General features: G+C 39.4%; 1 protein-coding gene across 1 annotated transcript; it reads right to left on the bottom strand.

Moving 5' to 3' along the window:
• Window positions 1-3,368: 3,368 nt before the first annotated feature.
• LOC124282910 (EGF-like domain-containing protein 2) lies at window positions 3,369-16,600 on the bottom strand. Its single transcript, XM_046718960.1, has 11 exons — window positions 16,449-16,600; window positions 12,675-12,745; window positions 12,188-12,322; window positions 11,184-11,315; window positions 10,566-10,792; window positions 7,599-7,753; window positions 7,065-7,207; window positions 6,503-6,587; window positions 4,915-5,095; window positions 3,991-4,111; window positions 3,369-3,553 (listed from the first exon to the last, which is right to left on the bottom strand). The coding sequence occupies exons 2-11, from the start codon at window positions 12,721-12,723 to the stop codon at window positions 3,384-3,386; spliced, it is 1,398 nt and encodes a 465-aa protein (XP_046574916.1). The 5' UTR covers window positions 12,724-12,745; window positions 16,449-16,600; the 3' UTR covers window positions 3,369-3,383.
• Between the last annotated feature and the right edge of the window lie 1,894 nt (window positions 16,601-18,494).

Genomic DNA, 18,494 nt, shown 5'->3' with positions numbered 1-18,494 from the left:
TTACAAGATATTGTTATCTGTGTATATTCATCCAAGTATCTAATTGGCTTCGTAGTTATACTGTTATCTTTCTACATTCATCCAAGTATCTAATTGGCTTCGTAGTTATATTGTTATCTTTCTACATTCATCCAAGTATCCAATTGGCTTCGTAGTTATATTGTTATCTTTCTACATTCATCCAAGTATCTAATTGGCTTCGTAGTTATATTGTTGTCTTTCTACATTCATCCAAGTATCTAATTAGCTTCGTAGTTATATTGTTATCTTTGTACATTCATCCAAGTATCTAATTGGCTTCGTAGTTATATATTGTTATCTTTCTACGTTCATCCAAGTATCTGATTGGCTTCGTAGTTATATTGTTATCTTTCTACATTCATTCAAGTATCTGGGGCGGTGGGGTAGCCTAGTGGTTAAAGCTTTGGCTCGTCAAGCCGAAGACCCGGGTTCGAATCCTCACATGGGTACACTGTGTGAAGCCCATTTCTGGTGTCCCCCGCTGTGATGTTGCTGGAATATTGCTAAAAGCGGTGTAAAACCAAACTCAGTCAGTCAGTCAGTCATTCAAGTATCTAATTGGCTTCGTAGTTATATTGTTATCTTTCTACATTCATCCAAGTATCTAATTGGCTTCGTAGATATATTGTTATCTTTGTACATTCATCCAAGTGTCTAATTGGCTTCGTAGTTAAATTGTTATCTATCTACATTCATCCAAGTGTCTAATTGGCTTCGTATTTATATTGTTATCTTTCTACATTCATCCAAGTATCTAATTAGCTTCGAAGTTATATTGTTATCTTTGTACATTCATCCAAGTGTCTAATTGGCTTCGTATTTATATTGTTATCTTTCTACATTCATCCAAGTATCTAATTGGCTTCGTAGTTATATTGCTATCTTTCTACATTCATCTAAGTATCTAATTGGCTTCGTAGTTATATTGTTATCTTTGTACATTCTCCCACCTTGCTTTGTGTAAACATGGTTCATCTATATATATTCACTCTGTGCACCTGATGAAGGAGCAAGAATAAGCCCTGAAACGTCGTACAAAGAAGTTATCTATGAAAATGTGTCATGCATTCATGTTCGTCAAACTTCTAAAAGCCTTTCAAGAACGTCATGCAAGTTATTACTTCTCCAGCTCATGATTCCTAAAAAAAATACTTATCTTGTTTTAATCCTGTTTAGTACGTCTGTTTATGACATCTCCTTATCATGACTCCCTAATTAAGACAATCATCTCTAGGCAGGTGTATTATGTCTGATTTTCCCAAAGAAATTCACATTTTCACCATGGATGAGATGAAGGTGAAAGCAGCGTTTCAAGCACAGCTCTATAAGAATAATCAAGCGAACAAGCGCGTGCTGATTCCAGTAAATATACATAATAACTGAAAAAAATGGGTAAGTATACATATTTACTGATTATACATATTTACGGTTAGTCACTAGTATCAATCACTGATGCGTTTCTTGCTATCCGATGATGGGCCTGTCATAGGTCAACACAACACTGCCCATGAATGTCACTTTCAGTGTATAGAATAACCAACTTGATAATTCCTCACTCTTGCTTGACAACGGTAGAACAGTCTATACCGAAACGTCGCATCAATAATATACTCATGCCAATAATGGTTGTCACCCCCTTCAATTTTTTTTAATTGGAGAGGGGGTGTGGGGTGGTGTGTGAGGTGTGTGGCTTTGGGGTGGGGAGGGGAGTGACAACCATTATTGGCATGAGTATATAATGAAGACGTTGTCATCCATTAAGTATCACACATTTCTTATCATTGATCTGAGATTATCTAAGATGTCAATCACACAGATTAATTTTCAAATTGTATCTACTACTTCCGATCTAAGTAAACAAATCATGGCCACTTCAGCTATTTGGTCAATAGTTCCAAAGTCAAATTTCTATATATGTCGTCAAGCAATATCCTAACAGCTCCAACAGACTACACGCTTGTTGTGTTTGGACAATTGTATTGATGTATTTTGAACTTGTACTTTTAAAATTTGTGCAATTTCATTTTTAAGGTGGTAAATGTTCTTTGGCAGTCAGTTTCCTACAAGTCACAATGCCTAGCTGAATGCTGCATGTTACAGTGTGTAACTAATAGTAACATATGTGATGGTGTATTTACCATACACCTGGTTTTTATTAAATTGTAAAGGGCGAAGGTTTGTAAACACAGAGATGAGGAGTTCAGCTGATTAAAGCATTGTTAAAATGAACTCACTCAATGGTTTGTAGAAGCTGAAGATGTTTTACGCCGCTTATAACTATATTCTAGTAATATCACGGCAGGAGACACTAGAAGTGGGCTTAACACATTGCACCCATGTGGGAAATCGAACCCGGGTCTTCGGCGTGACGAGCGAACGCTTTTACCACTGGGCTACCCCCGCAGTCTGGTAATGATTCGGTGATATTTGCAATGTGTCGGTGAGTGAGTGAGTATGATATCACTGTGGGGGACACCAGAAATGGGCTTCACACATTACAGCCATGTGGGGACTCGAACCCGGGTCTACGGCGTGACGAGCGAACGCCTTAACCACTGGGCTATCCCCCGCGGTCTGGTAATGATTCGGTGATATTTGCAATGTGTCGGTGAGTGAGTGAGTATGATATCACTGTGGGGGACACCAGAAATGGGCTTCACACATTACAGCCATGTGGGGACTCGAACCCGGGTCTTCGGCGTGACAAGCGAACGCCTTAACCACTGGGCTACCCCCGCGGTCTGGTAATGATTCGGTGATATTTGCAATGTGTCGGTGAGTGAGTGAGTATGATATCACCGCGGGGGACACCAGAAATGGGCTTCACACATTGTGCCCATATGGGGACTCGAACCCGGGTTTCAGCATGACGATCAGGCTACCCCACCGCCCTAATGTTTCGGCGAAATCATAATGCTGAATGAATATTTTCCTTCTACAGTTTAGTTTAGAAGAATGAAAACAATGCAAAGCGTCAGATGTTTTATTACGAAAATATAAAACTATAAAGAATATAACATAAAGATTTGCAATGTCGATATCGATATAAGCAGAAGGAGATCTAAGGTAGGTACTATCACATGCATAGGAGTGACAAAACATTCTGTTTGCGACAGTATGAATACGGGCCCGATAAAGAGAACCTTCTTCTGGTGTATCTTATATTCTAAACCTAAGTGACATTATTACAAAATCTTTGCGCTCACAAATATGAATTAGACAACTCTTAAGAACTAAGTTGTCATTGAATACATATTTTCTAAATTATTGTGTAAGAATGTGTACGAAACTGTCAATTGTTCAGGTGATATAAGAACATTACTCCTGTAGATATTTTGTGCCACCGGTCGCTATCATGTCTTTTAAGCATGGAGGTCCTGCTTGGATTCGGAGCGATTACGGTGGGACACAAAGCGGACGATGAGCACAAGGCAAAGGATGAGGAGTGTGAAGATAACAATTCCCATGGCAACCATGGCAGCAGTTGTCTGTCCAGTTATCTGACAGTTGCTGTTTGTCAGTCCAGTTTGACCTGAAAAGATTGAAGAGTTACATGAGTTGTCTAATGCAAGATGCCGATGTACTGAGCGTCATTAGACGATAAATAAGTTCCTGGAAAACTATAGAAACATTTAAACCGTTTAAATTAAACCGTCAAGACCCGGATTAGAATGGATGGTCAACAACCCATGCTTGTCGCAAGGCTCGCTGACTTGGTTGACACATGTCATCGAGTCCCAATTGCGAAGATCAATACTCATGCTGTTGATCACTGGATTGTCTGGTCCAGACTCGATTATTTACAGACCGCCGCCATGCAGCTGGAATATTGCTGAGTGTGGCGTTAAACAACAAACCATCCTCACAACCATTGGTTGAACAACTTTCAACCAATCAATTTGACTTTAATGTCAATAAAATATGTTAATAAGATAGTTGTAAAATCATTTCTAAACATAACGTCCTTACCGTCTTGTCCGAAAGACTGGGGGTCTCGCACAGTGATGAATCTAGTGATGACTTTCTCACCAGCACTAGCCTCTCGTTTCTTTCGGCCAAAGCCACTGGCAGCAACACCGTTACACGTTTCCTGAAATAGATGTTGTTGTTTTTGTTTACAGCTGGATAAAAAGAACATATTTGTCCATAAAATATAATCCAGTGGGAAGGGATTATATATATATATATATACTACTCACAAGTTATATGGCAGGACAGACTGTAATTTGAAATAAATGGGTGTTCTTTAAATCTTTGGATAAGTATAAATTAGGCGCTTCGCAAGGTTCCATCCGTATTTGGGTCACCAGCACGATGTACTTGAATGATACGGTAAACATTTCTTGTAAAATCCAATTTTCTTAATAAATGGTATACAATACCACCAATGGAAACTTCTGACATTTACTTAACATCTCAATCGTATGAGTTCAAAAAGAAACAAAATTATTCAGCAAAACCTGGTGCACACAAACCAGCATGAATGTAATAATCCACATTTTTGGACGCAAATCACGTGATTGTGTGACGTCATACCATCGAGTCGGAACCAACACAAAACACCAACAGGTGCCATGGTTGCGGTATCAACCAGGACGGTACATTTCAAGAAATCAGTTGATAGTCATTTCAGAAATCAGTTGATAGTCCCGGGGTTATAGTGCGCACATTATTGAACGAAAAATGAATATGAAACAAACCAATTTCACGTTTTTGCATACAGCCATTCCACGTTTTGCACTCTTCTGTGGGAACTCTACTGTAGCTATCTTATGTATTTTTAAAAGGCGATACCGAAAGGAACGATTGGAACGGGAAACTTTATTGACCATTTTTTATAATTCTTAGAAACTTTTCTATTAAACATTAGAATATTCAGAGGTCAATACTTACAGGGTTGCAGTCTGCATCATTTGCTGTGAGGCATACTTTAACGGTGAACTTGAAACCGACCTCGTCATTGCCATCAAAGTGGAAGGCTTTCAGTTTGAGAGTTATCTCCCTTTTATCTGTTCCGGTTGAGCCCCGGGTTGGGGCTTCAACGGAGATGGGATAGGCAGCATTATCCATGCAACTGTTGAACATAACAGAATTAATTTAAGTATCGACATACGTATTATAACTACGAATTAACTTCAATATATTTTTCGTTTATGTATGTATACACCTAAAAGTAAAACTAAATACCAGCCTTGCCCAACCAAAGTGTAGAAAATGGCATGAAAATTCTCTGAAAATCTTATACATGGACCACTGAACATCCGTGACGCCACTTGGGGTTCGCTGAAAGGGTAAGCATGTCCTGCCGTTTCACCTGCCATTTAATCAGTGTATCGAAAACGTAACTACAATCCGACGTCGCACACTAGCACGTGTGTCGGCCGCCTGTAAACGATTCAGTGATTAAATTTAGTTTTACGCCGCATTTAGCAGTATTCCAGTAATATCACGTTGGGGGACGCCGGAAATAGGCTTCTCACATTGTACCCATGTGGAGAATTGAACCCGGTTCTTCGGCGTGACGAGCGAACGCTTTAACCACTAGGCTACCCCACTGCCCCTATACTGGGCGTGATTATAGTGTGTACAAATAGTTTTACGTTTATATCTTCATATACCACCTTCAAAAACACAATGAAGTATATTCTCTTAAATAAATAGGATAACAATGAAAACGTCTCAGATTCCTTAATATTTATATCAACGCCAAAAAAGCCGTCGACAATAACACATGGGGTCGATCTGTGCCATCACGCAATAATGGAATCCAAACCACTTTAACCTACTATCAGATAATCATGTTACCGAATGCCAAATGCGTAGATCGATGCTCATGATCACTGGATTCTCTGGCCCAGACAATTTCAGACCACCGTCATATAACTTAACCATTACTGCCTTCCGCCGCCATATGTATCCCAGCTCGATGCTCATGCTGCTGATATTGCTTGAGACTGCGACCGCGCCATTAATATTGCAAAACAAAAACAAACAACCATCAGCTAATCAGATCGGAAGACAGTTATCTCCTTGTAGGTTTGGCTTACACTGTGATCAATTGTAACATAAATAAATATATTAAACATATTTACGTTGAAAATAAAACTATTTTATTTGATATTAAATCTGACATCATAACCCACGTAGGCTAAGGTAAAGGGACATAACTCTTGGGAGCTTAATTTCCCAAGCCCTTCACCACTGGTATAAGGGAGATAACTATACTTATTAAGGTGATAAGGGGCTTGTTTATATTTTGTTAATGGGCTAAAGGGCCATGACAGTACAAGGCCACCTTTTGAACCAATACAGACGAAAATAGATCACTTGCTGTGTTATTATTAGTATAGCTTGCATGTTTTGATAAAGAATGGAAGGTTTAAATGATGAACATTTACTGCACTAAGTACTACCCCTGAGGAATTAATGTAGCATGTCTTCGCTATTTATGATCAACTTTAACATAGTTTCATATACATACCTGGCGGTGACGATATTAAGAGTTTTCAAATCTGCAGTAACTGTGTTGTCAGCGACGGCTGTGACAATCCTCATCGACTCGTATTCTGCACATTAACAAACGATGTGTAAGCATACCTTCAAATGATTTGTTTACCATACACTTTGAGAAAATATAGATGTAAAGTGAAAGACTTCACAAAGTTCGAGGAGGATAACTCGTATAACTATCCCAGTTCACATTTGGAAAATCTTGACACATGTCATCGAATCCCAACTGCGTTGATTGATGCACATGATGCCGATCACTGGATTGTCTAGTCCATACTTGAATATTTACAGACTGCCGTCATATAGCTGGAATATTGCTGAGTGCGGCGTTATTTTGAAACGACTAACAAAACACAGCAGTTGGACAATGACACGTAATAAATCGTGGTTACAGAACCACTCACATGTCGTTTAAGACTAGAAAAGGAAAGGACGTTCGAGGATGTTAGATCTCATATTCGGATTTACGCAAACCTGGACACTATTAATATCATAATATAATAAAAAGTCTAATCTTATCCCAAATGTTTTACCTGTAGGTATTGTGAAGGTAAACACGATCTCAGAGCCCACGTTAATAGGCGTTGTTGAAACGACCGGTGAACCTCCGCTCGTCAGTGCCAAGCTCACGGGAGAGAACTCTGTTTCTGCAGATATTTCGTTCAGGTTTCCGGTCCTGCGCATAACACCCAATCAATATTATCTCACTAAAAGCCATATAACAGGCAGCATGAGCACGTCAATAGCTGTAAGTGACGTTACACAAAGTAACGTCGCTATTGCTATATAAAACGTGATTAAAACAAATTTTATCATTACAAATCGGTCACATTTTTTTTCAACATTTACTCTTAGCTCCTTGAGTTTGAATGCCACAAAGTCGTGACATGGTATACATTCGTAACATAGCCGTGTTTAAATTTAAAGACTGCATTGTATGATCCCATTATTCTGTTCTATTCTGTTTTATTATTGTGTTCTATTATTCTTCAACGGAATGTCAATTTGCTAACTGGGTTGAATCATATCAGTTATTTCAATATTTGACGCGTATAAACGACACTCACAGAGCCGTTGGATCAAGCTTGGCGATACCGCTGAATACCAAAGCCCCAGCGTGGTTGAACACACACTTTGCAGTGAAAAGGTCGTCGATGGAGGTCAAGAAATCACTCTCGTATTGAACGACGATAATGCGTGTGTATTCAGTTTTACCTCCAGTCTGTAAAAATATTGTCTAAGTTTAAGCCTGTATGACTACATATACCACAGATTGAAACATTACTTAACTAACATGATCATCCTGAAACTGAACCACTTTCTGTAATAAAATATTCCCGAGGGCTCACAAACGGAGAATAAATTTAATCATATAAAAATCATTTGATTGTTATAGTTGTGATAGTAGTAGCAGTAGTTGTAATAGTGTTTCCAGTAGAAGTAGTGGTACTAGTGGCATTGGTAGTAGTAGTCGTAGAAGTAGTAGTAGTAGTAGTAGACGTAGTAGTAGTGATAGTGGTAGTAGAGTAGTAGTAGAGTAGGAGTAGTAATAGTAGTAGACGTAGTAGTAGTAGCAGTAGCAGTAGTAGAAGTAGATGGAGACGAAGAAATAGTGTTTGGCTATTGTTGCTTAATGCAGCACTTGATAATAAAATATATAGCTTTATGACTACTAAAGGTGAGTAATCGCATCTGGATCAGACAACCATGTGACTGACGTCGATACATGCAGATGGACATGGCAGTCAGAGGGCCTGTCCACCTGGTCCCTTTAGTAGCCTCTTGCGACAAGCATGACTGTAGCAGTAGTAGCGTGGTATTGGTAGCATTTACATTGTAGTAGTCATAGTAGTCGTCAAGTAGTGGTAGTGATAGTAGTAGTAGTAGTAGTAGTGGTGGTTGTAAGATGCAGTAGTAGAGTAGTAGTAGCAGTAGTGGTTGTGGTAGAATTAGAAGTAATAGTGATGGTAGTAGAGCAGGAGAATAGTATAGTCAGTAGTAGTAGTGTAGTAGTAGTATAGTAGTAGTAGTAGTAGTAGTGGTAGTAGTAGTAGTAGTAGTAGTAGTAGTAGTAGTAGTAGTAGTAGTAGTAGTAGTAGTAGTAGTAGTAGTAGTAGTAGTAGTAGTAGTAGTAGTAGTAGTAGTAGTAGGTAGAGTAGTAGTAGTAGTAGTATAGCAGTAGTAGTAGCATAGTAGTAGTAGTAGTAGTATAGTAGTAGTAGTAGTATAGTAGAAGTAGTATAGGTAGAAGTAGTAGTAGTATAGTAGAGTAGAGTATATAGAGACGTAGTAGTAGAGTAGTAGTAGAGAAGTAGTAGTAGTAGTAGTAGACGTAGTAGTAGTAGTAGAAGTAGTATAGTAGTAGTAGTAGTAGAGTAGTAGTAGAGCAGTAGAAGTAGTATAGTAGACGTAGTAGTAGTGAGCAGTAGTGAAGTAGTAGAGTAGTAGTAGGCGTTGTAGTAGTAGTAGTAGACGTAGTAGTAGTAGACAGTAGACGTAGTAGAGTAGCAGCAGTAGTATAGTAGACGTAGAAGTAGTATAGTGAGTAGAGTAGTAGGCTAGCAGTAGCAGTAGTAAAGCTAGACGTAGGTGGTAGCAGGATAGAAGTGAGTATACATAGATAGACGTAGTAGTACATATAGCAGCAGACGTGGTAGTAGTAGTTTACATTAGTACGTAGTAGTGGTAGTGAGTAGTAGTAGTAGTAGTAGTAGACGTAGAAAAAGTATATAGTAGACGTCGAAGTAGTAGTAGATAGTAGCACTTGATAGCGCAAATCTAGTAGTATAACGTATTAGAAGTGAGTAGAGCAGTGGATCAGTAGTATAGTAGACGTCGTGCAGTCGAGCAGTATAGTGGGGCTGTAACTTGTATAGTCCTAAAAGTAGTAGTAGTACAGTAGAAAGTAGTATAGTAGACGTCGTAGTAATATAGTAAAAGTAGTAGTAGTATAGTAGAAGTAGTAAAGCAGTTGATGTAGTATAGTAGACGTAGTAGTAGTATAGTAGAAGTAGTAGAGCAGTAGAAGTAGTATAGTAGAAGTAGTATAGTAGACGTAGTAGTAATATAGTAGACGCAGAAGTAGTATAGTAGACGTCGAAGTAGTATAGTAGAAGTAGTAGAGTAGACGTAGTAGTAGTATAGTAAAAGTAGTAGTAGTATAGTAGACGTAGAAGTAGTATAGTAGACGTCGAAGTAGTAGAGCAGAAGTAGTATAGTAGAGGTAGTAGTAGTATAGTAGACGTAGTAGTAGCATAGTAGACTAGACGTAGTAGTAGTATAGTAGACGCAGTATAAGTAGTATAGTAGACGTAGAAGTAGTATAGTCTGACTGACTGAGTTTAGTTTTACGCCGCTTTTAGCAATATTCCAGCAATATCACGGCGGGGGACACCAGAAATGGGCTTAAGACATTAGTGCCCATGTGGGGAATCAGAGTAGTATTAGAGCAGTAGAAGTAGTATAGTAGACGTCGTAGTAGTAGATGTCTTCGGCGTGATGAACCAACGCTTTAACCAATAGGCTACCCAACCGCCCAGAAGTAGTATAGTAGACGTCGTAGTAGAGATGTCTAAAGCACCAGAGTAGAGGTAGTAGTAGTATTAGAGCAGTAGAAGTAGTATAGTAGACGTAGTAGTAGTATATGTCTAGCACCAGAGTAGAGCAGTAGTAGTAGTAGTAGAGCAGTAGAAGATGTATAGTAGACGTCGTAGTAGTAGATGTCTAGCACCAGAGTAGAGGTAGTAGTAGTAGTAGAGCAGTAGAAGTAGTATAGTAGACGTCGTAGTAGTAGATGTCTAGCACCAGAGTAGAGGCGTAGTAGAAGAGCAGTAGTAGTAGTATAGTAGAAGTAGTATAGTAGACGTAGTAGTAGTATAGTAGACGTAGTAGTAGTAGCAGTAGTAGAGAAGACGCGGTAGTAGTAGTAGAAGTAAAGTAGTAGTAATAACAGTTGCAGCATTAGCATTAGCAGTAGTAGTAGTAGTAGTAGTAGTAGTAGTAGTAGTAGTAGTAGTAGTATCAATACAACGTACGTTCACGGCTACAACGTCTCCACAGGCTGTTCCGGTGTTGTCCAAGTCAAGTGCATATCCCATCCACGTATCTGGAATGCTGTCAGAGGCCAACGTGGGATCTGGGACTTGAGCAAGATTACAGTTTGCATCGGCGCGGTAACCTTGGACGTAGGCATGCCCTGTGAACGACGCTCCAGCTGGGTTCACGCCTATCACCATTTTCCCTGTTTCACACGCCACTGTCACTGGATGTAGATAACATAATAAACATTCACAATTAATAAAAGCAACAAAACCCTTCCCACACCCGATAGAAACCTGTTAAAAGCAGAGCCGGTTGTACGATTCCAAACATACCGCGAGCATGTGTTAATGAATCGCTGTCAAACAGTGATGTTACCGGAGGTTCACGAACTGATGACCGTATCCTGCCCCAACTGCTACCCGTCATAAACTAATGCACGTTTGAAACTGAACATCGCCCCAATGTAATACATTCTTAACGTCTTTGCAACGGAAACTACTTCGATAAAGGAAGACCCAAAGGTAATATAACTGAGATATTTCAGTTGTTATTGTAACTTCACAACGTCATCGTTTCATATCTGACGACCACTAACCCAATGCTTCACTTACGTCGTTTTTCGTCACAGTTGGTACCATAGGAATCAGCAGTACAATAGCAGAGGGCTGTTCCAGCACTGTCGTAGCAGGTACCGTGGGTGCTGCACGGATCCGAAGTCGCACAAGCGCCGGCTCTTATCTGTGCTAAATGGAACATATTTTCGCATTAATATTCACAATCATACAAGACGATGTTAAATGCTAATTAACACCGATTCATGTCAGTCGTATGATAACGACACATACCCGAGCGTCACGGGGTCAACGGCGTCGAGATACTTTTGAATTATGCCCCTTAGCCAAGACATGGAAGAAGAAGAAGCATATGAAGATAGGCCAAGTTTTGAGAAACAAATCATCTGGCGTGTACCGCCGCTGCCTAGCTTGGATCAACTCAAATGTGTTCTGTAACCTAATGGGGTTTTGTCAATGAATCCCTGGTGACAAACTCATCATTGCAATATAAACAGCCTTACTGCAATACATGTTTCCAGGGAAATATGAATATTAATACAGAAACCAGGACTCTTAATTCAGAGTTCTAAATTCTGAATTGTTGCTCGCTGTACAATGAGGTCTGGGCTTACTGAGTTGCTAAAGGCGCTGTAAGTTGCTGTAGGTACGCAGTTGCGTTAGTCGATTCTGTGCTCGAATCCCGGTTTGTTTGGATTAGTGTTCCACCACCATACCAGTGCTCGTCAATTTCATTTCGGGCTTTCCGCCCACGTTAAGCTGTCACGACCTGATATGACTGGAATACTGGCGCTGGTAAACCACAGTCACTCACTCGCTTATTCTACAAGGTGTGCGTGGGTAGCCTTGTGATTAAAGCGTTCGCTCGTCACACCGAAGGCCCAGGTTCCATTCCCGACATGGGTACAATGTGTGAAGCCCATTTCTGGCGGTATTGCTGGCATATTGCAAAAAAAGTCAACTCACTCACTCACTCACTACAAAGTGTAGATAGGCAAAATCAAAGACCACATGAATAGGACAGTTCAGAGGTGAGAACTTACCTGTTACTAAACCACAGTCGTACCCCTCCGATGGGCTTGTGGCGGAGGAACAATCGCAGGTGCTTGAAGTGAAAGCACAGGTTGTTGGTGCTGTACAGGATTGCGATGTTCGACGGCAATCAAATGACGCAGCCCCTAGACATTGGACATCAGGTTAATACCCTTTCACAAAGACATGACATATTTCACATATAATACGATCTGGTGTTTTGGCAACACGTACACGTAAGTTTCAAGATATCTACGCTGGTTTATTTTCGGGGTTATAATCCCAGGTGTGTACTTTCTATCGCACTTCAGTTTATTTTTCAATGACGATGCAAATAATTATTTGAATATTTTTTTCATAAATACTTAATATCTATTCAAAAACTTGTTCTATAATATAATATTCTGATGGAACTTTAATGTTGGAACATTAATTATCAATTACCACTTTATCATTACAGTGAAAGGTGGACAATGGCAAGGTGATACTTGAACTCACCTAGATGAGCCAGCAAAGCCACAAAACAGAAGGTCAAACTCCTCATCATGCAGATTCCGTGGGAAGATCGCCTTGGAAAACAGGGGTACATGTAAAGCAATGGTTCCCGGTGTGCCTTAAATCCCGTGAAAGGTTGTTAATGGCGAAGTACATAACTTCAACATGCCTCTGCATGTAACCGAAAGATGTTCGTATAAAAAGTAGTTTCATAAACAGTCAAAATAATTTTGGCGAACGATTTAACAGAACTATGGTGATATTTTCTGCATCGGGTAAACTGTGAAACTGGCCATTTGGATGTCCAAACTGGCACATATCTCCTCTGATAGTTTTTCAGGAGTGTTATCTAAACTCTGTTGTCTGAGACAGGCAATGTTTTCACAGAAGGTATGTCAGAACATGTAGCTGCTTCTACATTGTCGTACGGAAAACAATTTCGAAATAACAGGTGTCCGAACTAAGACGTTTAGGGACAGAGACAGAGAAGGAGTCTGAAGGGAAGATAGAGCAAGAGAACGAGAGAGAATGAAAGGATAAAGAATTCCCTCTTAAGAGATAAGAAAGAGTGAAGGGAGAGAGGGAAGGGGAGGTTAAATAGTTCTCTCTTAAGAGATAAGAAAGCGAGAAGAGAGGAGAGGCTCAAGACTCTTCCCTTAAGAGATAAGACGGAGAGAAGAAAGAAGTGAAAGAGAGAAGAGTGGAGGGTGGGAGAAAAAGAGCCAGATACACGAGATAATGAGTGAGACACACACTCAGTGGGGAACATAATGAAGCATACAGGAGTGGGAGAGAGAGTAAATAGGAGGGGGAAGGAATAGAGAGACAGAAAGAAAAAGAAATAAGGAATCAAGGGAAATGAAGAGTAATGGAGAGATGCACCACCTTGCCAGAGACAAACGGTGCGAGTCAGGGCACTCACTCATGCACGCACGCACGCACTTTTCATACGTGATGTTAGCTACGGACTTTGTATAGTATGACTCAGATATCTAGTCATCGCATTTACGATGGATAAATATATTAACTCGCACGGAATACATTGTGATCTTTATTTGAAACAAACTAGCATATACAATTCTATTGTGACCTCCATAGATGCCCGACCTGTGTGTTTACTCATGTACACATCCTTTGTCCTTCATTGTTCCGTTTTGTAGGCAATAACGGGAAGCCATCAAATCATCTTTTATTATAATTCACGGTAGATAACCTTTAGATAGCACGGGCGATCGCTAAAGGGGGTCTATATTAACCGTATTTGTTTGCCTGACCGGCAATGACCAATGTTTTGTCCAAAACACGCGATAGAGAATACCGGCATACTTAAGCCCTCAACCACATACCACGACAAGAAACTAACATAAGCCCCAAAAGACCGAATGACTTCAAAAGCTTAAGGTACAATACTGCTATATTAGGTAGAGCAGGAAATGTGGCTATGAAATTACACAGAATGCCTTTCGTCAATAATTGATACCTTGTAGATGATGTGGGTGAGCTGGTAGTGGTATTAGTGTCACTACACACAAATAGTACTTATCGACGTTACAATCACCAAGAACAGTGTGTCAGTTGAAGGCATGCGTCGGAGTCGAAGAAAATTTGTTACCTGATTTAACAAATTTCCGTGAAGATCAAAGTCCTCATATTACATCGGAAGTTTTCTTAACACGAACACTAGCGTTACCGAAGATTGTTCTGTCATGCGTGAAACACTTACTCACTCACTCACTCACTCACTCACTCACCTATCCGCTCAACGAAGGAAAGAAAAGAGAGGGGAAACAATTCGACTCAGGCCGCTCACTCACTCACTCCCGCACGCACGCACGCACGCACTGACTCACTCACTCACTTTTAATATGTGATGTTGGCTACGGATTTTGTATTGTATAACGCAGATGTTAAACACATGATTACGCTATCGATAAACTGCTTTGAGTCCTTTTAATATTTATTCTAGACATGTTCTAGAAGTTACGAAATTCTCGTTTTAAAACCTTTTAGAAAGTCACCTATCTCGTGTCTTAGCAACAAATCCAAATCTGCCTTAATTAGGCCTTTTACACCTCCAGAATCCTGTTCCACTATGCGATCCTAGCACTACGAACATTGCAACTCCATAACAAAGGGATTAAATAACCTTCGTCCGGAAGCTACAATCAATTTGTTGACCTCCCCGAACAATGTTTTGTCTGTACTTCGAGACAAACGGACCTCCGACAGTGGACTGTTCCGCAACTGATGCTTGTCCGTAAGTGACATCTTAAACTTTAATTCAGTATGTGGCGGTGGGGTAGCCTAGTGGTTAAAGCGTTCGCTCGTCACGCCGAACATCTGGCTTCGATTCCCCACATGGGTACAATGTGTGAAACCCATTTCTGGTGTCCCCCGCCGTGATATTGCTGGAATGTAAAACTAAACTCACTCACTCACTAATTCAGTGCGACATTTAACGTTATCCATAATTGACAAAAAAAAGTTTTAAAAGAGCTTTGTTTATTCTCCGCTCAACATCTACCCCTCGCCGAGACATTTATGAAGCAAAGTTAAAAGGATACTTCTGTGTATATTCTGCTACTCTGGTGTAGTCAAGGTCGTACGAAAGACATTTGGAAGACGTTTCTTATGATTTAGGGAAAGTTCCGATTTTATATACTTGCATAACGCCCACATTTTTTATCACGGTTAATTTGAACCTAAGTATATGACCAATGAAAGGTCGTATATGAAATGACTTGACTTAGTGATCGCACCAGTAGGAACGAATTCTCTGAAAGTTTTCTCTCAAGGCGTGCATGTACGACTGACTGACTGACTGATTGAGTTTGGTTTTACGCCGCTTTTAGCAATGTTGCATGGAAGAACTGTATTATGTGAAGTGATCATCGTATCGGTAATTTTGACATTTCATGGGGTTGAATTTGTGAGGAGACCCCAGGCGTACTGGCAATGGGCTTTTAGATCTTTGTGAACCATTAATGCACGCTTGAAAACCAAGATTCATAGATTCATAACAAGAGGAAATCTTGGATTCAAACCCAGCTGTACCTGACAGTAAAGGGATACAACTCCACACAAAGACTGGTAACATCTATAGTGCATGTTGTAATATCATTTTATAATAATCAAACCGTTCCCGGTTCATTTTTATTTCACCTAAAGTCCACTTTCGTAATTGTTCTATTCCTAATTTTTGTATCATCATCACATGGCATGGAAAGTAAACAGTTGAGCTGAACCACAGCCGTTTTGTCTGTCATTTATTGACCCCTTATATGGTGTAGCAGACATCATGACAGTGCACCATAGAAGTATTTTACTATACAGATCATGTTTAATGCAATTTGAAAAGTATGTAGATACATGCAAAAATACGTACAAAGTAAACAATATTTAATAAGGTAATCTGATAGGTCAATGATGACTTGGTTTGGTAAGCCAAGACAGTATTATATTACATACAAAAAGCATCAATAAATTTGTCATTTTGACAACCCTCGTTTTAAACAATGATGATAGTGAATCAGTGAGTGAGTTTAGTTTTACGCCGTTTTTAGAAATATTGCAGCAATATCGCAGCAGGGGACACCAGAAACGGGCTTCACACATGGCATCCATGAGGGGAATCGAACCTGGGTCTTCGGCTTGACGAGCAAACGTTTAACCACTAGGCTACCCCACCACTCCAAACCATGACAATAAATAAAACATTGTCATAAATATAAGTGTAAGTTGAAATATTATTTTGAAAAGAAGAACACAATTTCTTACCTTTGGCCCTTGACAAGTTCAGGCAGAGTAAGAAGCTGTCGAAATTCTTGGACACTGCTGCAGTTTGTTTCGATTGCGAAGTCCTTTTATACACATCATCTGGAAATGACGACTGTCGTGTTGATAACGTTCTTATTATCTGTATATTCACCTGGATCGTTGGAATAGAGCAGTAAATAAAGTGGCCAATAGAAAATCAACACCGTCGCACCACGTGGGTTATACAAGAACCGCCCACACGCATGTCCAACCCAGAATGGCTGAATTTATATATAGATCCTATATAACCTTAGGCTTCATGTCAACTGTTGGACACAGAACGAGATTATCCAACCACGTATAGTCCTACTAATATATTACACAATATCGTTTTTCTCTTTAGTTTGTAACCAGCGCTCTGTGTGTGATACAAAGATTGTTCTGAGTATCTACTTTGGATGCACGAGCGAAGGTAATAGAATATTATGAGCTCTGAGTAGTTTTGAGATTTACTTTCAGACAGAGAAAACAGACTTAATAGTGAATGGAAGAGTATATTTTATCTGCATGATTTGTATGTAGGAATATTGGTAATTCATACTATTATTCCAACTCCCATGAACCACCCGTAACGACATAACGTCAGAATATTGTTTATTAGTATACTTCCCTGTGCACACATGTATGAAGGTCAGAATCGAACCTTTAAAGCATTAGCGAATATGTAAATCTCTGTGCGTGTATTGATGCGTGTTTTAAAGTAGATTTAGCACAAATATGATGCTATCTTGGCGTAGATAAGTGTGTTTGTGTTGTTGATAGCCACAGGGTAGTGCACCCTCACAAACAACCGTCATAATACACCGATAATCATCTTCAAAACTCAAACCCTTCTGTCATCGTCTGACAAAAACCGGACTCTTCTGAAAAAGGAAATGTTAATAAAAACAACTGTCGGTTACGCGGCTTGATATGAATCATATTGTACCAGGGATACAAGATGGGGTAGGGAGGGCGCTGCGCGTCAAACAGCGTGACACAGGTTTTGTTTTCGTGACTTGTCCAGCCACGTATTATCATTTAGATATAATACTTTGGCAATAGTATTATACCTGGGAGACCATGAGCCCTTATTGTTTAAACATGGAGAAAACATTGTAGAACGTGTAACCAGCTGGTTGATAAACATTTTTGTAATTGGGCTTGGATCCATGCGTATGAATTCCTATCCCTATAGTATTACGAATATTATTCTCATTTTTTAAGATTTTATGTCAAAATATAAGTTATTTATCGTTTTTAGAACTGATTAAATATTTTCAAACTGCGCAATAGTTTATGTTTTCTTCATTATACTGGCAAAGTTTTGCTTGCTTTTGTTTTCCAATGACGCTGTGTATTTTCACTACTGTTTTGGTCGATCAAAAAGAACTGATAACAGTTTATGTGAATTTTTCAATGTCAAAAATCACGTGTTTTCCACAAAAGCTAGTGTTTGTAAGGATTAATGCACTGAAACAGTCCTAACAGAACTCCGAGTTCTGTAGCAACGACTAACACCCACAAATCTAGACAAAAATAATTATTGTTGACGATTTCATGGTGGTTTTTTTTCTAAAGATAGTCAAGTCTAGTTTTAGTGAATACACCTTGCATTAAAAAGTGAACATTTCACAAGGTCAACTTCTGTAATATTAGGGCCACGACCTGATAAAGGAGTAAGACTATTACATAAGTTGATATCCACAAATATTCACCCTGTATGTGTCTTTGAGTGTCACTTCCAAATGCCATTCAAAAACTTCATTTGCATTGTAGGAAAAGAAATAATGACCATTTACTTTCAAATTAAAGTAAAGTGCCCCATAACTGTGCTTCTAGCCACAATGATTGTTTTTAAAAAAAGAAAGATTTGAGCATCAGTATGAAAAACGAGCTCCTGTGCTTTAAAAAGATTTCGATCTGAAATCAACACACACCGCCTCCATGAAAATCAAAAAGTAGCTTTTGAGAGTCTTCTGTTGTCGCTCTTACAATAAACCAAAAAGTGTAGGGTATTTTGCAGTA

Source organism: Haliotis rubra, unplaced genomic scaffold (assembly GCF_003918875.1).
Source record: "Haliotis rubra isolate DU_JTF1 unplaced genomic scaffold, ASM391887v1 Scf306, whole genome shotgun sequence".
Lineage (NCBI taxonomy): Eukaryota > Metazoa > Mollusca > Gastropoda > Lepetellida > Haliotidae > Haliotis > Haliotis rubra.
Note: the sequence above shows the minus strand (reverse complement) of the source record. Positions and strands in the feature narration are given on the sequence as shown.